General features: G+C 52.9%; 3 protein-coding genes across 11 annotated transcripts; 2 read left to right on the forward strand and 1 right to left on the reverse strand.

The window, feature by feature from the left end:
• Positions 1–57: 57 nt before the first annotated feature.
• KIAA1191 (KIAA1191 ortholog) lies at positions 58–7956 on the forward strand. Its single transcript, XM_074883537.1, has 7 exons — positions 58–231; positions 314–504; positions 1850–1976; positions 3663–3787; positions 5077–5183; positions 5502–5638; positions 6101–7956. Exons 1-7 carry the CDS (start codon positions 204–206, stop codon positions 6307–6309), a joined length of 924 nt encoding a protein of 307 aa, XP_074739638.1. The 5' UTR covers positions 58–203; the 3' UTR covers positions 6310–7956.
• Positions 7957–9696: 1740 nt separating this feature from the next.
• Positions 9697–17807, reverse strand: SIMC1 (SUMO interacting motifs containing 1). 9 transcript variants are annotated; one of them, XM_074883441.1, is made up of 11 exons: positions 17618–17749; positions 16517–16741; positions 15235–16008; positions 14777–14997; positions 14049–14163; positions 13554–13699; positions 12927–13106; positions 12317–12445; positions 11216–11372; positions 11050–11134; positions 9697–10077 (listed from the first exon to the last, which is right to left on the reverse strand). In XM_074883441.1, the coding sequence occupies exons 2-11, from the start codon at positions 16526–16528 to the stop codon at positions 9857–9859; spliced, it is 2040 nt and encodes a 679-aa protein (XP_074739542.1). In that variant the 5' UTR covers positions 16529–16741; positions 17618–17749; the 3' UTR covers positions 9697–9856. The 9 variants fall into 9 exon arrangements, with proteins under 9 accessions (XP_074739542.1, XP_074739543.1, XP_074739539.1 ...); XM_074883442.1 differs by lacking the exon at positions 17618–17749 and adding an exon at positions 16830–16985; XM_074883438.1 differs by lacking the exon at positions 16517–16741 and having other exon boundaries at positions 14777–14994; positions 17618–17807.
• Positions 17808–17813: 6 nt separating this feature from the next.
• Positions 17814–21538, forward strand: THOC3 (THO complex subunit 3). Its single transcript, XM_074883446.1, has 6 exons — positions 17814–18047; positions 18582–18738; positions 19604–19808; positions 20160–20321; positions 20412–20512; positions 20833–21538. Exons 1-6 carry the CDS (start codon positions 17865–17867, stop codon positions 20994–20996), a joined length of 972 nt encoding a protein of 323 aa, XP_074739547.1. The 5' UTR covers positions 17814–17864; the 3' UTR covers positions 20997–21538.
• Positions 21539–21780: the final 242 nt, after the last annotated feature.

Genomic DNA, 21780 nt, shown 5'->3' on the forward strand with positions numbered 1-21780 from the left:
AGCTCTCGCGAGATCCGCGCGCCCACAAGGGCGCTCCCGCGGGGGCGGTGCCCTCGCCCCTCCCCTCCGGTGGCGGAGGCTGTGGCCCCGAGTCCCGGTACCGCGCGGGCTCCGCCATGGCACCGCGCGGCCCGCCGGCCCCCGGCCCGCCGTCCCCCGCCGAGCCTCGCTAGGCTCAGCCGAGCCGCGGCGCTGCCGCCGCCATGAACTCGCGGCAGCCGGACGCTCCCGGTAAGGCCCCCTCTTCCCCCCGCGCTCCCCACCGGCCCGGGTAGGCCGCGGCGGCGCTGAGCGCTGCCCTCTCTGTTCGCAGCGTTGGAGCAGGGCGGCGGGGCCCGCCCGGGCAAGATGTCGCTGCCCGTCGGCGTGCCGCGGCGGGCCTTCAGCTACGACGACGCCCTGGAGGACACGGCGCCCATGACGCCGCCGCCCGCCGACCTGTGCGCCAACGTCCTCTGGAAGCAGCCGGTCATCCCCGAGCGCAAGTACCAGGAGCTCTCGAAGGTACGGGCCGGCCGGTTGCCGCGGTGGCCCTGGCCGTGGCCTGGGAGCGGCCCCTGTGCCCCCGTCAGCCCTCCTGCCTGGCCGGTGCACCGCACCGGGTGAGCTGCCCCCCCCAGGCTCTGCAGCAGAGACCTGCTGGGACCTGGGAGCCCTCGGGAGGGGCTGGGGACAAGAGACTGGCTTTGCTGCCTGGCCCAGTTGTGAGAACCCTGAGGTATGGCTGAGATAGGTGTGTTGTGTGAGCCTCCTTGCTTATGGGTAAAGAAACTTCAAGCTGTAATCAGGTGTAATTAAACCAGAGCAAAAGAGTAGGTTTAGGTTGGATGTAAATTCTTTATGGTGAGGGTGGTGAGGCACTGGAAGAGGTTGCCCAGAGAGGTTGTGGATGCCCCCTCCCTAGAAGTGTTCAGACTCTGGTGGGACGACGCTTGGAGCAGCCTGATTGTGTGAAAGATGTTGTGCCTGCAGCAGGGGGGCTGGTCTAGATGATCTTTGAAGGTCCCTTCCGACCCAAACTGTATGAAATTACTATGGGGATGCTTTTGAGTGCAGGACCAACTCTTCTAACTTTAGAGGCTGTTTTCTAAGTTTGAAGTGAAGTTAAATGATGTTGAATGGAAGTAGATAACTCTGCATCCTTTTAAGTTTAACCTTTACTTTTCACCTTATTTTGTTTTAAAATCTTTCTCGTGGAAGAAAACCTAAAGTTGTGGCTTGGCGCAAAAAGAAAACTGTCATGTCAGGAAACAGTAACTCCTGTGTTAGGAGGAGGAAGTCTGTGTTTCACAGGACTTCTTGTTTTCTACCATTCATTGTCTGGTTCTTTGTTGCTAGGGTCTCATAATCAGTGGTAGAGCTGTGACCACTAGATACACTGAGCAGGAAACTGATACAAGGAATGAGGGGGGAAAACAAGATCTAAACACCAGCCTCTCATCTGTGTGACTGCTGTTCTGTAAATAGCTTGTGTTTGAGCTGTCCATGGAAGGGTGCTCTTGCCCAGTTGACCTTGAAGTCTGATTTGCAGTTATGAAAATGGAAGTAGATATGTTCTGGTTTCTTTCCTGTTAACCTTTTTATACTTAGGCTAACAACTTGTTGGCTCTGAGCCTGGTAGATTTTCAGATGTTGGATGCAAGTTGCTTGTCCATGGCTAAGAATTACAAAGTTCAAGCTCTAGATGTTCCTGCACTGTAGTGAGAACAGTGTGCGGGTTTCTCCCGTGGGATGTAGGCTAGCTGCTAGGGCAGCTTGGCCTTGTCTCATTTGAGTAGTTAAAGATGTGTCCTGGCAAGGTGCTGAGATACTTTCTCATCTTAAACTGTCCCCTCCTTCTTCCCTGCAGCTTGAGGAAGGGGATGCCAATATGAATGCGCCTGTCATAACTCCTTCATCGTCTACTGAAAGTGTGAACAAGATACCTGTGGTGAAGGCCAAGGCCACTCATATCATCATGAACTCTCTCATTACAAGTAAGAATGCTCACCTCTGATGTGGTGGCTAATGGGGTGTGGGCATGAGTGTGCTCTATAGCTTGGTAACACCTCAAGGTAACTACCGGAGTTACTGGAGAGCTTGTGGGTTCAGACCTGAACCTGAACCTTCAGACTTCCTCTTGAGCTGTATGAGGTTTTTTTTTGGAGGATGCTTCTAGAAGGAAGCAAGGAACTAGGGAATAGGCCACAGTTAGTGCCTCCGTGTTTCCAGGCGCTGGAGGGGAGTGACGGGGAGGCGTGCAGGGCACATTATCTGCTGATAGGACATGGCAGTCTGTGCCGCCTTGTTGCTGGAGTGCAGAGGCGGCGGCTGCTGCTGCTCTGTTTGCTTATTAACTTTCTATTTCTGAATGACAGGTAGAGCTCTAAAATTAACCAAAGTGGTGTGGAGAGCTGACATACTGTGCTAATGGAGCACTTGCTGGCATTTATGTTAGTTAATAGCAGCAGCAGCTGTCTCTTAACAGTAACACTTTAAAAAAAACAAACCTCCTAAAGCATGATCCTTTAAAATCAAATTGGGTCAGTTATGTGTGCAGAGAAGACATGCCCATTTGCAATGAGGAATTATTCATGTGTTAATCTGTCCCTGCTGCCTCTTAGTAGCTGGGATATGAGCTTCATCTTTTCCTCCAAGCTGTGCTTGTAAAGGCTTCTGGATTTTTCAGACCAGCATTTTAGAATAGCTATACATTTGCACTTATTTCAGTCTTGGCTCAAAAATAACTCAACCAACATATCAGAAAATAACATCCAGGAGTATAGGCTCTCTTCTGGACAGCAGCTCCTGTTCTAGTCTAATGATAAAATACTAATCTAGTTAAAACCATGATGGCCTAAAAATCTTCTTGTGTTATAAGAAGTCAGGAGCCCCAGCCTATGGCTCTCAGGAAGAACATTCAGTCACAGGTTAGAAATTAACAAAGGTCCTTTAGGTTTCTTATATATACAGTGCATTATCCCTGCAAATAACATTAATATGGGAAGTGTTACCTGTTTTAAAGAAGACGTTGGGCTTTTCCAGTAATCTTTCTGTGCTCTAATTCCTTTTGACTTTTTTCTTAGTTCCACTAGGGAGTGAACATCTTATGATGGTAGTGGGGGGGAAGTGCTTATATTTTTCAGAATGGAAGTTGATATCAGTGTATTAGATGCTGGTTCTCTATTTGGCTGAAATAGCTTATTTTACCTCATCTAGAATCACTGGGAGTCTCTACCACCTGTTCTGCAAGGCTGTGACTGTCAGATTACATAGTGGGGGTGGTGAAAAACTTCATTTTTTTTGTTGGCCAAAAAAACCTGCCTTGAATCTAGAGGATCACTTAATATCCAGTTTATTGGGGTCTCCTAGATTTAGAAAGTTATAATTAGGAGTGATGCAGCTTCTTGGGTGAGATAGGTTTAATTACACGTGTTGCATTTGTAATACATCTGGTGATTTGGGACAAATCATTGTTGATCTGACTCAGCCCTATGACTCAGGATAGTTTTCAATTCAGAGTATCTCCTTAGCTTTATCTTGCTGCCTCTGTCAACTCATCATGACATGTAGGTATGAATGATGAAAAAAGGGTCTTACATTCAGTTGCTTAAGTTGCCTTTGTGTGCTAGAACTGCTTGTGGTGGCATTTCTCTGTGAATATGTGCTCTTGTCCGTTCCAGAGCAGACTCAGGAGAGCATTCAGCGCTTTGAGCAGCAGGCAGGGCTGAGAGACGCTGGCTACACTCCCCACAAAGGCCTCACTACTGAGGAGACCAAGTATCACCGGGTGGCTGAGGCAGTCCACGTAAGGCTTGTTTTGCACTGAATTCCTCTGTTGTACTAGCTTAACGCCTATCTGGTGACGTAACTTTTGGAGCACGTCACTAGAACTCTGCTTAAACTGCTTCCACTGAAGGCTTTTAGCTCATTGTGTAAAAAAAGGTTACCTACTTATATTTTAAAGTTAGTGCTAGCCTTTATAGTTTTGAAACAAACTTTTTTCTGAAATCTATCTCATTCCACAGCCATGTCAGACTGTCAGTGTCTTTCCAAGTGGGTACATCCCTACACAGAATCTAGTTTCTTGCTGTACCTTTGGTGCCCTGTGATTGACTGTGTAACTGTCCCAAGAGAACATGTAAACTGTGTATTTCTGATGTGGAAGTTAGCAGATGAAATTGGGCTTGCCTCTTACTGGAAATAAAGACAAAAGTCTTGAATCAACATGCTTCTGATGAGCTCAGTTGCCCCCAGTAATCTTGCAGTTGGAGTTTAATAGTGAACTCTCCAAGTGCACTCCCACAAGGTCAAAGTTTCAGTAACAGTGTTGGCAAATTGCATTAGTGTGGCTTGGATAGCCACAGGAAACATTTTGAGAAGGTGCCTGTGTCGGTGTTTGAACTATAACTGCCCTTCAAGTGACTTTTTCAAAGTTCAATTTGTACTGTCTGACTTGTAATAACCTGGTTCACATACGCCCAGTTCCTGTTTATTTTATGACCAGGCATGCTTTTCAAATGCGGTTCGTCTCGGTGTTCTAGAGCAGTGTTTCCATGCTGCTGTATGTGAATTACTTCTCAGGGTCTAGCACTCATACACCTTGTACCTTCTATACAAGGTCTGGTCTCACCTTCATTAGAGAACTTGTGGGACTGAAAGCTTCGTTGCTCTGAGAAGTGCTGCAGACAAATGGCTGCTGTGACACCTGGGCTTGTTACCAGGTAGCTGAACTGCCTAGCTCTGCTACATCTACAGCCTCCCTATGAATGCTGGTATAAAGCAGTGCATTACTGGTGGGTAGTGATGCTGAATTGCAGAGTAAGTTGTAGGTGTTATTTTGCTTTCTCTAGCCTGGAGGATGTGTCTTGAGCATAGCAGACTTCCAAAATGCTTATATCTGATGTGGAAAGAAGCTTAAGGGGTGTATGCAAGTATTGTAATACTGGGTTTAGCTTTAGGTGAAGTGACATTTAAATCCTTTATCACCTGTGATATAAACAATTGTCCAGTTTTGACAATAAAACGGGCTGTTTATTCCTTATGTCTTGTATTTAAGCTTTGTTGCTTCTGTGTTTCTCTTGCCTCTCCTAACAGAAGCTAAAAATGCAGAGTGGAGAGATGACGAAAGATGACAAACAGACTTCTTCTGCTCAGTCCACTCCAAGCAGCACTCCCCATTCTTCTCCTAAGCATAAAAACAGGTACTCTGTTCTGGCAGACCACTGCCTCCTTCAGTTTCCTACAGGTTGCTGAGGTGGGAGCTGCTACAAATAACCTTCTTACCCAGTGAGGGACTGGCTGTGGGGTGAAATTCAGAGCTTGCTGTGGATCTGTATTGGATAGGTTCAAATGTTTAAAGCCTGTGGAACTTAAACATACATATCTTCGTCCTGGGTGGTAACAAACCTATTAAGATAGTTTAAATTGCCCCTGATAATTACATGTAAAGTTCCTGACACAGTGGGGCCACTTGAAGTATGTATTCTCGTGTTTTATACATCTCAGTGATTTTTCCCTAGGGGTTGGTTTAGTCAGGGATCCTCGACTTCTCTCACTGGCCCAGACTTTGCCATGGAAGCTGGTGGAGACAAATTGCCATCAGAAAGATGGAGCTTTTTTGGACCCAAAGCCATCCAGAAATCCACCACTGATCCAGGTACGTCCTCTAAAATCTCCCACTGTGCAAGAGCTAGGGGAGAACTGTCACGCAACAAACTTGCTAGCTATTTCTGGAGCTTTATCCTGCTTGCCTTGTTACTTTCTAGGATCACCCTGTGAATGTGTGCTATTCATATAATTTCTTTGCCTAAATATAAAGCAGTTAGGTAAAACCTGTGCCAAGGATCCGAAAGTAGGAACAACTTGCACTGAGCTGCAGTGGAAGGACAGGGTGTGGAGGTGACAACTTTTTAGTCTTTCTCTGCTCTCTGGTGGAACGAGACCTGGAGGTGCCAGCCACTGATATGCAATAGGCTTTAGATAACATGAAGCTGCTGGGTGTTGCATAGGCTTTCTGCAGTGTTGGGCATCAGTGACACTGCTCACTCCTGGCAGCAGTGGAAAAAGGACTTGGCTAGTTTTCCTAGCTCTTATGTGCTGTGATTTTTATCTTCATCAGGAGGATTTACCATCCAATCCTATAAGGGTGCCCAGAAGCCATCCCCAATGGAGCTAATGCGTGCTCAGGCTACTAGGATGCCAGAGGATCCAGTCACCTTCAAGCCCCCCAAAATGGACATTCCAGTTGCAGAAGGGAGGAAACAATCTCCACGTTCCCATAATATCAAGCCTCGGGATCTGAACGTGCTCACTCCTACTGGGTTCTAGGAAGAATGCTTCTGGTGTCTTTAGTGGGCTACAGGGTGTCTTAGGTTCTGCTTCCCTGTCCCATTGTGCTGCAGTAAAATAGGAAAGTCTCCCTTCAGCTCTTCATCTCAGAAAAAAAAACAGTTAAGACTGTCCTCCTAGAGCCAGTCTTGGAAAAACTCCTGCGCTAGTACTAAACCAATGTAAACCATCCTGTCTGCTGTATTGCACCAGTTCGGTCTGCTAGGCTGCACTAGATGTGCTTCCCAGTACTCTACACCACAGTCAAATCTTGAATCATGTTCCGTGGGACAGGACTGCATGTGGTGTGCAAGCAGGCTGGCTTGTCTACCTGTAGTCTGATTGTTGTCCTGCTCAGTGCTGCAGTACTGTGGTTCTGTCTGGCATGTGGAGACCACCAGCAGAAAATGATGAAAACAAGCAAGGACTGAAAACTGTAACATTAACTGCCAGAAGAAAGCTCCTCTGGGAATGTGGTGGGTCAGTTTTAAATGTGGCACTCCCTTACTATCCAATGTAACCTTATAGTTCAACACCTGGTACTTGTTCTTGGAATTTTTTTAAAGGAAAAGTGGAGCAGTGACCATTGAGGCACTTTCTAGAAAGGCCGGGAGCAGAATCTAATGGGACTTGGCAGTAACAAGCAAGAATTGCTTCTCTTCCAACTCTTCATGTTTCTCCAAAAACGAGGAAATGACCAGAGCTGGTGTGGCTTGAATGAGGTAATCCTCTCTCCTTTCTGCAAAACAACACTGGCCTGCTGGCTCCTAGATGACAGACTTACAGATGTTCTGGCACTCTGGGTGCTGCTTGATTTTTTTTTTTTTTTTTTTTTTTTCCTTTCTTTCTCCCCCTAACATCCTCTATGAATTCTGTAGAAGTGTATTAGACACCAGCGGCACTTCCCAAATAGGGTTTTTTGTTTCCTCAACATTAAATAAATGCATTTTGCAGGGCTGGGAGAGGACTGAGGGCGGATCAAGGTTAAACATCCCTCCTGGCTATGATACAGCTACATGTAATTTTTGGTCTAGTCAGAACCAGTTACTGGGAACAACTAACACTTGCTTTCATGAGAAGTGGAAGGAACTCCTGGCTGCCATCTAATCCCTTAAGCGATATAGGCAGCATTGCTCTGTAATCTTCATCTGTCCTGTGGCAAACAGGTCTCCTCTCTCTTAATCTCATGGTTGTTGCAGAGCTCCTTCAGCCAGCAGCAGGCTTTCTGTAGCTGCCAGGTGGCAGCAGCAGCCTTGCATCTGGTACTGGGAGCTTCTCTGTTGCCAGGACATTATACAGAGGTTACTTAACAACTGGTAACCGTTGAGCTCTGGGGTTTCTGCTGCCTTAAACCAAACATTCCTCCCGGAGGCTGAGGCAGGGTTGGCTCACTCAGCTAGCTGCTGTCCCCTCTGAAGAAGCACGTTTTGTGGCTTTGCTTCCTCTTGAGCTTTGACAACACTGCCAGTGATGTGTTGTGTTGAAAGTCTCCCACCCAACTCAGCAGTTTTCAGTGTCACCACTCATTTGCACCTTGGCAATCAGTGACTCATTTGACATTAATTTATTTGTTGTCTGTATTCATGTCTCTAATGTGTATGATTTTTTTGTTTGTTTGCTACAAGAAAATAAAATCCTGTGAATGGAGGTTCTTGGTGTGTGTTGGTGCTGGCGAAGCATCTGTGGAAGAAATGTGGGGCTGTGCAGTGAGCATGGGGTCAAGGTTCTGCCTAACAAGGCTCTGGCAACACTTGTGCTAGGGTAGAATGTTTGCTCTGTAAAACTCCCTTTTGACAGGGAAACTAGGTTTAAAGCCAGACTCAGACCTGTCTTAGGGCTTGTGCAGATGAAACTAAACATGAAATCTTTGTGTTTTCTTAAGCTATTCAAATGGTGATTCTTCATGTTCCTGAGACTTCTTCTCTTGCAGCTTGTGTGCTGTATGTGCACCTGTACGGTGGAGGTGGGCACAAGTGTGGGAGCCAGGCTGGTATTTGCCTGGAGGTTCCCAGCTCCCGGTGGTCTGGCCACCTCTGCTTTGCCTTCCTCTAAGTTCTGGTCTGAGTGCTGCTGTAGCATTTGTAGCTGCCCAGGTACTGCTGATAGAGCACACAGTTGTCCAGGGCTGGGGATGTCTGAGCTGAACACTGGTGTTTCCTGTGCTCCTAGACTGTTTGCAGAACTAAAAGTGATGAAATAGATCCTGAAGCACCCAGGTACTCTGGTACAGGCTGCTGCTGCATGTCTAGGTTACACAGACTAATCTCATAGTTCAGTTTGGAAAGACTGGGATTAAAGTGTGGCCTCTTGGTGTGATATTCTACTTTCTGTATTTTACTCCAGCATCATTCTTGGGGATATGACCAACAGATCAAAAAATAACATCCACAACTATGGACCTCTTGCTGGAATGTGGCTTCTTTTCTAATCTAATTATAGAAGTCTAATCCAGTTAAAAGGACCTAACTGGAAAATATATGTTAATGAGCATACCATGGAGGGAGAGCAGCTTTCTAGAGCAGGGCGTATTGGGAGGTTACTGTTGGGAATGCTTCTGGCTACTCCTCCCAAAACAGACCTTCACTTTTCCCTGGATGGTTTAGCCCTGGATTAGAGGGGCAGTGTCATGCAGATGAGTCGTTTGTTCTACATCTGGCAGTTGGGAAGAGGCTTCCTTAAGAACAAGGAGCAAACCTGTGAGCGCCCCAGGTCAGACCCTTCCAGTTCTGGGCTAACTGAAGCCAGGTTTCTGGATGAGGCCTTGCTGTGCTGTGAGGCTCTGGTCTCCTCATTAGGACCCTGCCAAGGCTTGACTACCCCAGAGGCAGATAAAGGGGTGGGGGGTAGCTACAGGAATCTTTCTCCCACTGCAAACCTGTGTTGCTTCTGAAGTGTCTGAAGAGACCTGTAGAAATGCCTAACTGCTGCCTGACCTCAGCTGTGATTTGCGTTGATGGCAGTGTATTTGAATTGAATATTCATCACGCATGCTTGCCTGCAGTGCAGACACTTCCCTGCATTCCCGAAGAGGCGCAGCCTTTTCAGCTAAAGCTGCTATCCAGTCCTCCCTCTTGACATGCTAATCACCTCGGGCAAAGTCATGTAGATGTATTTGATTGGGAACAGAAATGTTCCTCTCCTGAGGACTGAGCAGCACTGCTTGGGGATTGCTGCACTGTGAGTGCCCTCACTGCAGCTGACACCTGCTTTTTTTCTTAAATAATATTACCTTTTCCTAAATATTGAACAGGTAATTTGGCATTTTGCTTGCTGTGCAAACTATTGTCAGAGTTTATGGCTGTGTTAGTTTAATGCTATCCCAAGGTACAGCTGACAGAGCTCTGCACTTCATTTGGGCAGAGCTGGCACCAAGATAGAAGACTCTCAGCAAATATGAAAATAATTTATTTTTTAAAAGTGTACAAAGTGCCTTGTGAAACTGTAGGATGAAGCAAGTTTAAAAGGAAATTCCAAGACCATGTAAATGAGACACTTTTCCAAAGAACCACCAAGCTCTTTGTGCCTCCTGCTGCTGTGGTGGTCTCCATCAGGTAGCAGTGATAATGAGGAACAACTCCCGAAGCATGCACAACTTCTCCGTGATCTGCAGGGGAAAAGGTTGCCCCAGAACCTGCTGCATTCGGCTGATGAAGTCCTCTATCTTCAGCTGAATGTCCAGATGGCTGATGTCATCATCGTCTTGGAGCTTGGGCTTGGCTTTCTGAACGATCAAGTCCATCCGGTCGTTGAGCGAGCTCCGCAAGTGCTCTGCAAGAGGAAATGCTGGTGGGGAGAGGCAACGCACAGTGGGCTGCCTGACCTGTTCAGGGACAGATCGCAGCGAGTGGCAGGCAGCGCTGAGCTGCGGTGAGGAGCGGTTGGCAACTGTGCTTGGTCCTCTCATGGTTATCCTTGATGCTTCTGCACGAGACTAGCCTGGTGGAAGAAGGTCCCCTCCTGGAAGTCAGTCTGCATGTGGAGAGAGCCCAAGAAGTGGGGAGTGGGCAGGGCTTGTAGCATCCTTTTCTCCTGTGCTAGTGACAGACTGGACAGCTGTCCAGCTGCAGAGGAGAGTCTCCAAAGAGCTTAACAACAGTAATCGTCTAGGGCTTCAGGGAGAATAAGACTCTGCACATGAGATGGTGGTTTCCTCTGCATTCCTCCATGAGAGCCTTAACCCTGGGCTAAAGCAGCAGAAATTGGGAAGAGACTTCAGAACTTTCTGGTAAAATGACTTCAGAAAGTTTTCGGGAGTGTTTTCTGACTGTGCTGCTCTCCTGGGGTCAGAAATGCTGCTCCTTCCATGGCTACTGTGGGTGGTGCTCCCTGCCCCGTCTACCAAGTGCTGAGTGTATCCTGGCTTTATCATCCCTTTGCCTTCTGCTTTTCCTCCTAAACCACCCTCTTCTTCCACCCACTGCGTGTGCAACTTAGACAACAGTGGGTGCAAAGCACACCCTTGTGTAATTCTCAGTGCTGGGACAGATCCTTTAGGAAGTAGGCTATTTCTTAGGGGCTAAACTTGGCAAAGCAAGTTGGGCGCTCTGCTTGATGCGACATGACTTCTTTGCTCTGACTGCTGGGAATAGTTACTAGCACAGACAGAGGCACATTATATTTCTAAGACTCAGTTGCCATGAGTTCAAGAGTGATGGGAAGAGAAGAGGAAGGGTACTTCGGCTGTTCTACTGCAGCCTCTTGATGAGACCATGTTTATTAAGGCCAGAACAAGCTGCTTACCCAGTATTACATTTTGGTAACTCGTCAGCATCAAACTCAAGTACTGCAGCATCTCATCCCATTTTTGCCATGTTGCTGTTTCATCCTATGACAGAAGACAGTATCTGGTTATTAGAAGAGGTTTTCCCATGAGAAAACAAGGCAAAGGGGAAGTTGGACCAGATACCTGGTATTGCAGCAGCACAGAGGAGTGGCTCAGGAAGTACAGGATCTTGGCTAGAGACAAGGGCAAGGTCGTGGGCACCTCGCAGCTATGCTGGAACAGCAGCTCTAGCAGTTTGCAGCGCAGGAGCTGGCTCTCCATGGTGTTTAAGAAAGCTTCCCTGGAAGACAAAGGGATTTATTCTGAGGGACACAGCACAGCCTGACCTGGGACAACTGCTCTACCATGTTTGTGGTGTCCTACTGGTGCTGATCTGCTGCAGGGGCTGCCCAGCAGTGCAGTGGAAGGAAAACCACCAGATGTGATAGAGACCGTTGTTATGCAGCTTGGCCATGGACATATTTACATCCTTAGGTCTGACCTGTGGCAACTCGAGGTCGGTACAGTCTGTGAAGCAAGCTTAGCTGCTTCACTTCACCCTGCCCAGCAGCCTGTGCAGAAGTTACCCATTCCTGCTGACTGGCAGGGAGCACAGCCAGGCAAGTGTGAAGTGGGGTCAGCAGCCAGCCGGATCTAGGAGATCTGTCCTGGGAGGAGCGATAGCTTGGTTAGAGTTAGTTTGGCTTGATTAGACCTGGTGTGTGCTCAGAGAAAGTTCTGCTAAAAGGGTCAAAAGGGCTGACTGCTGGGGCTGGCAAACATGGGTTTGAAATGTCTGTGGGACTAGTGGTCTCGTGTCTACACTAGAACCAGTCAGGCCCTTGTGCTCTGGCTTCAGACACTGCATTTCTTAGAGAAGCAAACAAAAGCATGTCAAGGCAGAGCTGCAAGAACTGCATTATATTTGTGATGTTTGCCAGTATGTGACCATGCTGATGCAGAGTGCTGCTTTTCAGACCCTCTTTACAGTTTTAAGGTCCTGCAACTTTAACAAGTGGGAGAATCAACTTTTCTCAGCAACACAGGAGCTAGGGAGATGGGTTCAGCTGGTGCTGTTCTATCTCCATGGGATCTGTCAGTCCAACAGCCATATGTTTGCTGGCTGGGTCAAACACGAGCCTGTCTTTCTATACCCTATGGTATTTTATGCATCCAGACTTGGATGTAAATCGGGAATAAGATTGCTTGCACAGGCAGATGCTGCCTTGTGTATGTTTGTCTCACCTTTGGCTTCTCAGGGGAATATTCAGTATAAACGGGAATATCACATCTGCGATCTTACAGGAGCTGCAGTTGGGAGATCTGTCCACTTCCACTGCGATGGACAACATCCGCTGGAGCAGGAGCATCACCCTGGGTTAGAGAGACAGTCAACACTAGGAGACGCTACCCCTCGGCTTGCAAAGTAGAGCGGTAGGGATGGCACCTTGTTCAGCCTCGTGCCTTGCAGTGAGGGACGTAGGGAACATAGTAGGCTAGATTTGATATCTCTTGGTGGCTTTTGAATCTGATGCTCTTGGAAGCAGAGCTAATCCCCAGATGGGCCCTCGGGAGGTCTCAGTGGCTCTACTGAGCATTGGTGGAGCAACACTGGGCAGCCTGAGCTGTGGGACAAGAGCTCCAGCCTTATGCTACATGCAAGAGAAGTATGCTTACTGAGCCAGTTTCCTACCAGGTGAGAAAGTCTCTTGCTCACCACATCTATGTCTACCCCAAAGGAGACCCAGCAAAACCGGTCACAGGTACAGCCTGGCTTCCTGACCTGACAGGGAGCCACTCCAGCTCCTCCCTGACTTGGGCCCCATGATGATGCCAGCAGGAAGTTGGGGCTTACTTCTGGGTGAAGAATGCTGGTGGAGCCACCTCTGCCTGGTCAGTGCTGGCCTGACATGGTGCAGATGAGCTGTGTTCGGCCCTTGCTTCTGCTGAACAGGGCGTAGTTTCTTGCGGCTGCTTCTGGGGCTTGGAGAACCCGACTCCCGTAACTGCTATGACCAACCATTCGACCACCTCCCTGGGACAGAAACAGGAACTTTAGTGGGGATGGGCCCAGTTGTGCTGCATTCTGACCTCTAGATCCACTTGCAGCTTGAGGAAAGACCCCAAGGATGAAGAATACATCCCACCCACTTGGATAGGTTAGGGAGCAGCTGTGCTGAGCAGCAGATATATACACTTGTCAACAGGCCTGCCTCTTCCTCAGTCCTGTCTCAAGCAATGCCAATCTGACCTCATTCCTGGGAAAAACCCACTAGGTTGCAGCTGGAAATGACTTGCATCTTCTCTGCTAGTTTGCTTTTGTAAACCTGCTCCTGTTCTTTATACCTGGGCCCTACACCTCCCTCTGTCTCCCAAACTTGTTTCCTGGAAAGTCTGACCTAGAGTCTCAACAAATGTTGCCTGAGCTCCTGCCTCTCAGCATCTGGTTAGAGAATGGGGGGAAGGAGGAGGCATCCCTTACTTGACATTGTTGAAGCACTTGTCACACGAAAGCACTTTCTTGGCAATTGACTTCTGCAGCAGGCGCAACCTCAGGTTCTGCTGGAAGTCGTCCTCCAGGGTCTGCACCACGTACTGCAGGAAGAGGAGCCAGCCAGGGGGCTTCTTCTGAGGGCAGATGGAGATAGTATGAGCCTGGCAGAGCCACAGAGTGAGGAGCACCAGGGAATTTGTCTGTCTTGGGAATAAGCAGATGTGTATGACTGAGGAATAGCTCCAGAAAGGGCTGCCTGGCTCAGTTCTACCACTGTGACCCACAGGGGCTTTATGTGTTGCTGTGCCTTCTTCAGATGACACAACCTGCCTCCAGCTGTGCAGCAGGATAGGGAGCACTGCGAATGCATGTGGGACATCCAACTCGGACTTGCAGCCCTCAGCGGCTGCAATAAAACTACATGTTGGACCGGCCCATTTTCCAGCAGAGCACAGCCATGTGAGGCCTTGGGGCAATGCTTACCCTCAGGTGCTGTGTCCTGGATGTAATACACGCAGTGCCAAGTACCTGTTCCTCCATGATGTATTTCAGCAGCGTCCAGTCCCATCCCACTGTGGCAGCGTTGGCTGGATGGAGCCTGCAAGGACAGCACTGTCCATTTGTGCTGAACTCCCTGACTGTCTGCATGGAGGCATGGCAGCCCCTTGCCCTTGCCCAGCCCTTCCCACCCCCACTTGCTCAGGGGCCTGCCCTGCCTTCTCCTCTCCATCTCTGCCCTCTCCCTTTCTCCTCCCCTGACTATGTTCATTTTTTGGAAGCACCTGACTGGGGCTGTACTCCATGGAGAGGCTCAGGACTCCTGGGCTTGTGGCCTCACAAAACATTGTGCCTCTCTGTGGGAACCCTGAGGGCAGCAGGGAAACCACTTCAGCCACCTCCAGCCCATGGACCCTGCTGCAGCCCAGGGAAGGCATTTCTACCATGTCACAGCAGTGAAGAATGAGATCCGTGCTTCAGGAGCAAGGCAAACACACTCCTCTGTCCTAGAGGGCTCCCTGGTGTCACAGGCTGTACCTGACTCACCCTCAGACAGCCCAGGGTGTGCCTGTGCGGATACCAGGAGGCAGGAGGATCACCCTGGACTACAGGGGAAATTGCTCCCTGTTCTGTGGATCATGGACCTTTATGCTGGGCAGGCCCCTGGGAACACCTAGCCAGCCCCAGGGCACCGTGGCAAAGGGAACACGTACATTTGGATCTTCATCAGCAACATGTAGGTGTCCTTCAGGATCTCCCCTTGGTGGGAGTTCAACAGCATCTGTCTGATCAGGTGGGAGATAATTTCTTTGGGGGGACAGTGCTGGCAGGAGACGAACTCGCTCAGGAAATCCAAGGTGCCCTCGAGGAAGTTCTCCTCCATGGTGGTGTGCACCATGCTCAGCTTCCCTCTGGGGATGAGCTCAGGTTCCTGCTGCATACAAGGCAAAGCAATGGGTGAAAGCCAGCTCCCCTGACACAGAGGAACCCAGCTGTGACATGGGGTCCACCATGAAGGGAACTGCAATAACCAGAGATCCCAACTGCCTGGCAAAGCTTCCCCCAAAAGGGGAAGCAGAGCAGGGGCTGCCCCTGCTCCATCCTCTACCACAGGGGCTACTTGAGCGGGCTCTGGCTGGGCTTGGCAGCAGCTGCTCTGAACCCTGTTTACCTGCTGTGTTTCCCTGTTGGATGCTATGCCTTGGAGAAAGAGGTGCTGGACTCCGCTCCTCCTGAAATAGTGCAGTTTGTTCAGCCAGGCCTTGCTGTCAGCCTTGGTCCTGACTGGGGTCACTTGCTGGATTGCTTTGTGTGGTGATAAGTCATCTGCTACCAGCAAAGGCTCTTGGGCCTTCTCTGGGCTTGTGGGGACGGCTGGGGCAGGGCTCAGCCTTGGCGGGAGCTCCCTTTGCTGGCAGAGGTGGGGAGTCTCTTCCTCTGGGCCACTATCTCTCGAGCTGCTGCTGCTGCTGTCCAGGCTGGAGGGGGACAGGGCCAGCACCAGCGGCTCTAAGTCCAGCTGTGCACTGGCCAGGGAGCCCAAGTCACTGTTAGAAGTGGTACTGCTGCAGCTCTGCTCCGGGCTGCAGGAGGAGTTGTGGCAGTTGGAGGGGGGCGAGTAGCAGCTCCAGTTCTCCGTGCTTTCTGCTGTGTCCGTGGTGGCACTGGGCTCTGTGGGAGCACTGTGCGAGGGTGTTAGAGGGCTCGGCTCCACCACTGCCTCCGTTTCTTGTGTTGTGGTGGATGAGAGCTGGACATGGGATGTGTGTGCTGCGGGGACAGCAGGCGCCTGCTCGGGGACAGCAGGCGCCTGCTCGGGGTGCTGGTCAGTACAGCTGGGGCTGTGGGGAGGGCTGCATGTGTCCTCTGTCAGGTCAATGATGGTGAGGATGCTCCACGGCGTTGGGCCTGTGCTCGTGTCCTCGCAGGTCAGATCGATGATCTCCTGTGGGGACAGAGGGGTCAGCACTGTCAGCAACAGTGGCACCTGGGTGCCTCGGTCCTCCCCTGCCAGGGACCTCTGCTATGGTGGCACCGTAGCCCCAGCCCAAGCAGGAAAAGGGGCTCATTGGCACCAGCCCAGGAAGAGAAACCAGGGACAAAAACCCCACTGCCTGGCCGAGGGGATGGGACAACCTGCAGGGAAGCAGCCCCAAGCTCTAGTGTCAGCCTGCCCTGGCAGCACGGCTGAGCCTGAGCCCAGCCTCTTCTTCCCTGCTCCAGGCAGAGACAAACCCCCTGCTTTCCCCCGGGGCTCCTTATGGCAAATGGCTGTGTCCTCTGCTCCAAACACCTCTCGCTTTGACCCACAGTAGGCCTGGGAGCCTTCCTGGGATGGGGAAATGCCAGCCCTGCTGGGGTGCAGGAACAGTGCAGGATCTGACCCTCAGCATCCCACCCTGCAGCACGACCTCACCCACTACACGGACACAAGCGGCGGGGAACAGAGCTACCGTCACATCCATGGCACCAAGCCAGAGCTACAGCAGCCCCAGGACTTTGGGGACTCCCATCCAGGACACGCCAGGTGATGCAGCACCCGGAGCTCCAAGGACGTGCCTGTCCGAGGGGCAGCAGGCGCAGGCAGGGGAAGGCAGCTCTGTCTGCACCACCGGCAGGCAGGACACGGCACTTCTCAGGATCTCGACATGCCTGGGAAGGGTCAGAGCCTGTTTGCTCTTAGAAAAAAAAAAAAACCTTCAGCATCTTAAAGCAGGAACACGTTTTGCGGACAATTTAAATCCATTTTTTTGCCCTGACTCAGACCTGCTGCCTTTCCCAAGGAGGGGCCGCATGTAGCCCGGGGAGGTGGCAGGACCCAGCAGGCCTGGCGTGCTCCGGGCAGCCGGTGGAGCCGACAGCTGGAGGTTGCCCCGGCTCCGGCCGGTCCTGCTGCACCGGACGCTGCGGAGCTGCCGGTATCTGAAAACTGCATCAGAACCGGGGCCAACGGCACCCAGTGCGGGGGGGCGGACAGACCGTTCCCCCTCTATCCAGGGCTGTGCCTCGCCAGCCGCCTTCGTGTCCCGAGCTGCCGCCGCACCGGCCCATCGTCCCCCCGGCCGCGGGGTGGCCCAGGTGAGGGGGACGGTGGCCGCCCCGCCGAGGGGGGCTGCGCCCGACCGGGTGCCCGGGGGCTGAGCCCCGGCGGTCTGGAACCCTCCTCGAGGTGCGGCCGAGGGGACCATGACACTCCGTGGCTGGGATCTTCCTGTGAGGACACGGCCGAGGGGGCTGGAACCCCGGGGGGACACGCTTGGGGACCGGACCTCTGCTGACGGGAGGCGGCCGAGGGGACAGGAGCCCTCCTGGGAGAGACTGGGGGGGATCCTTGGGGGCTGGGGCCGTCCTGCGAAAGACGTGACCGAGGGGACCGGGCTCCCCGGGAACGCACGACCGGGCCTCCGGGTCCGCCTCCCCCGGGACAGGCGCTGCGCCCCTCCACGGCCCCTGAGGCTTCGCGTCCCTGCCCGCGCCCCCGGAAGCGCCGCCATCTTGGTGAGGGGCAGGCGGCCCCGCCGCCCCTCCCCGCCCGAGGGGCCGCTCCGACTCACCGCAGCGGGCGGACGCGGGGGCCGCCGTGGCGGCGGCGAGCGGCTGCCCTGAGAGTCCGAGTCGCTTATGAGGACGACGCTGTCAGCCATCTTCGCGGCGGGCGGCGGCGGCTCCGCCCCCCACGGGCCGGCAGCAGCGCTCGAGCCGCGGGCCGGGCCGGGCCGGGCCTAGGGGGGCGGCGGAAGCTGCGTCAGTCGCGGCGGCGGGGCGGGGCGCGGCGGCGGGCCCGGTCGCGGCGCCGCCGCCATGGCGCTGTCCCCCTACGTGCAGGCCATGCAGGAGCTGTTCCGCGCCAACACGCGGAGCCGCGAGTTCCCGGCGCACGGCGCCAAAGTGCACTCGGTGGCCTGGAGCTGCTGCGGCCGCCGACTCGCCTCCGGCTCCTTCGACAAGACCGCCAGCGTCTTCCTGCTCGAGAAGGACCGGCTGGTGAGCTCTCCCGGCACCGGACGGGCGGGGGGGGCGGCGGTTCTTTACCGGGCACTGGGGGACGCCTGGAGCGGCCACTTGGACGGGTTAGCGGGGCACCCCAGGAGCACTTGGGCTGGGTCTGGTCATTCGGGCCGGTACCAGGTCGATACCAGGGACTCCCCCCCCCCCCAGCCTGGGTGCTCGGACAGGTGGCTTGAACGGGGAGTGGGCCCCGGTGGTCGGTACCAGGACTAGAAGCGGGTACTCGGGTCTGTGCCGGGAGAGGAGCATCGCCTAGGACCCCGCAGGCCGATGCCGGGGCCAGGGAGCCGGGCCTGCAGCTGGTGGCTGGCTGGGGAGGTGGGGAGGGCTCCTCCATCCCGGCTGGCCGAGGGTGGGGAGCGTGACTGAAATGGCGGTGGGGCTCTGGGCTGGGCTCCTGCCCCATCCGGTAACCGGCAGCGGAGCGGGATGCAGCATACTGGGATTGGGGGCAGGAGATGGGTGGAGGTGGGCTCATCCCTCCCGTGAGCGGCTGTCCTCTCCCTCCAGGTGAAGGAGAACAACTACCGGGGCCATGGGGACAGCGTGGATCAGCTCTGCTGGCACCCCAGCAACCCTGACCTCTTCGTCACGGCGTCCGGGGACAAAACCATTCGCATCTGGGATGTCCGCACCACCAAGTGCATCGCCACTGTCAATACCAAAGGTGAGTCATTGTCTTACCGGGAGGGCTGTGGGGTCCCAGCAGGACCTCAGCTGCGTGGGACCCATTCTGCGGTGGCACAGTGCTTTGGACCCTTCCTGTGGGTATTGGCAATCGGAGCGTCTTTGCCGACTGCTTTTACCTTTGTGCTGCATCCATCTGTAAGGAGCAGCAGTGAATGTGAGGGCTGATTTACTGTGGTGTCAGGACTGGAGAAACTGCTGAAATACGATGCTGACTGTTAAAATGTCCTCTGTACTTGTCTCTGGAGTCTGTGGGCTGCAAGGCTGGAGACTGGGGAAAGACATGTTTGCAGAGAGCCGTGGTGGAAGTTTGTGTGGATTCAGACAACAATTACTTGAACTCATATGCTGGTTAACCTAGATGCCATCTCTGCCCTTGGAAATACCCAGTTTTGAGTTGTCTGGGCTGGAAATGGCATTGTAAGATGGCATCGCTGCAACCTGCCTCATTCTTACCCTCATTCATCGGTATTTATTGTTGGCTTCTGCTTTTTTTGGATCTCAAAGATTACTGGATTCAGAGGATCTTTGAGTTGACCTTGTTTGGTGGTTGCTGTGGTCCCATCTTGTCTGAAATGGGAAGGGCAGTGATGTGGTCACGTTGGCTTAATGCTGCAGTTCTGTCAAGTTTGATTTTCGATAACTGTGTGTTTGCTGGACAGCTACTGTATAGGGTTTGTGTGTTAGACTGCAGACTGGGCAATCTTTCCCATTTGGGAATGGGTTGGAGTTAGTGGAGTACGTTGTGGCCTTGGATCAGGAATAAAAGCTGCCTGTCTGCTTAACTCGTGGCTGCTGTGGATTGTTGGGTGGAAGAGGGACCTGCTGCCTTTCTGTCCCTCCAGGGGAGAACATCAACATCTGTTGGAGCCCTGACGGACAGACCATTGCAGTGGGGAACAAGGATGACGTGGTCACTTTCATTGATGCCAAGACGCATCGCTCCAAAGCTGAGGAGCAGTTCAAGTTTGAGGTGAATGAGATCTCCTGGAACAACGATAACAACATGTTCTTCCTCACTAATGGAAACGGTTGCATCAACATCCTCAGGTAGGCACCCATGGCAGCGGGTGGGCAGGGTAGCTGGGCTGGCTGCAGCAGATACCTGTCTACAAGCCCCTTTGTTGCTTTTGGGGAGCCAAAGTCCCACACTCCAGCGATTCCCAGCCCTCTGGCGGGAATGAACTTGCCTGGAGCTGAGGTTGCCCCAGTTCTGGGCAGGGCTCCCCCAGAGTGACCCTGATGCTTTGCCCCATTCACTCAGCACTCAAGGTTTCCGAGAGCACGGCCCTGCACCAGCTTGGTTTGCTGGCAGCCCCGCTGTGCCTCGTGCCTGCCCTGCTTGTAGATGAGCGCTACGCCCCTCTCACTGCTTCCTGCCCTCTCCCTTCCTCTTGGCAGCTACCCAGAGCTGAAACCCATTCAGTCTATCAACGCCCATCCTTCAAACTGCATCTGCATCAAGTTTGATCCCATGGGGAAGTACTTTGCCACGGGCAGCGCTGACGCGTTAGTCAGCCTCTGGGATGTGGATGAACTGGTGTGTGTGAGGTGCTTCTCGAGGTAGGTAGTGCTGTCCCGAAGCTCTTTGCCTCCCCTCTCGGGTGACTGTGCGGGAGATGGCTCACTGCCCGCTTCGCTCTGTTGCTGCAGGCTTGACTGGCCTGTACGAACTCTGAGTTTTAGCCATGATGGGAAGATGCTGGCATCAGCATCAGAAGATCACTTCATTGACATTGCAGAGGTGGAGACAGGTAACGGTTTTGCTTTTGGGGAACAGCAAGGAGGGAATTGGATGGAGAAGTGCTGGTGGAGCTGGGAGGGCACTGGGAGTATGGGTCTGCTGAGGAAGAGCAGAGTGCCATGAGGGGGAGCCTCTGCCTCGTTAGTCTCCGGTAGATGTGCGTGTCATGTCTGTGCCTTGTCACCAGGTGATTAAAAGGCACTGAAGCAGCGTTTGTTCCTCCTCTGCCCTGTGCGGGAGGGAAGCAGCAGGTGCTTGGCTCTGGTGTGTGCTACGAGGCAGCGGAGGGCCGGAGGCTCTCCAGGCTGACGTGGCCCCTTTTCCATGCAGGAGAGAAGCTCTGGGAGGTGCAGTGCGAGTCCCCCACCTTCACAGTGGCCTGGCACCCGAAGAGGCCGCTGCTGGCCTTCGCCTGTGACGACAAAGATGGCAAATACGACAGCAGCCGGGAGGCAGGCACCGTCAAGCTCTTCGGGCTCCCCAATGACTCCTAATGAAACCGCACCGGGGGAGGCAGCGCTTCCCTGCTCTCGGGGGTAGGAGAGTGCTTAATTAGTGTAGGTCGGGGTAAGGAGATGGCTCCCCTCCTTGCCTCCTTGGCAGTGCTGCAACCTTTGGCTCAGCTCTGCGTCCTGCTCTCGGGAGCGTTTGTAAAAAAGCAGCTTGTGTGCTGGGAAGGATGGGGGGGATTCTAGCAGGGCCCCTCTTGCTGTCTGAGGGCTGCTGCCTCCTCCCTGGGGCGTGGGGGGGCTTGTTCCAAAGGTGAGTGGCCAAAGAAAGTCAGTCACTGAGGGTGACTGCTGAGGAGGAGCCTCCGTGAGAGGAGCTCTGTTCTGGTGACGAGGGCAGCCCTGGGAGCACAGCCTGCCCCTTCCCCTCCCAGACATCCCCTGTTCCTTCTGCACACTGGGGCAGTGAGGGGAGGGTGGGGGGGGTGTGAGTTGGGGGATGTTTCCCCAGCTGGGGCTTTTTTTTTTTTTTTTTTTGTATGTGTGGTGGTTTTTTCTAATTTTGATAAATCCTCTTCCATAACGAAGGTGCCTGTGGCTGCTGTGGGGGTGCTGAGCTGCTCTCCCTTTCCCTGCCTCCTTCCCCTTGGCCACGGTGAGGTCCTTGCTGATGAGGGTTCTGTGTCAGGGGGCTGTCCCCCTTGTCACCCCCTGCCTGTCCCCACTGTCCCCGCCTGTTGTCCTGCGCTGTCACCCCACCAGGCGGCGCTGTGCCCCCACGCTAGGGACAGGGGACACGAGGGACACTGCATAGAGGATGGGGACAGCC

Source organism: Strix uralensis, chromosome 14, assembly GCF_047716275.1.
Source record: "Strix uralensis isolate ZFMK-TIS-50842 chromosome 14, bStrUra1, whole genome shotgun sequence".
Lineage (NCBI taxonomy): Eukaryota > Metazoa > Chordata > Aves > Strigiformes > Strigidae > Strix > Strix uralensis.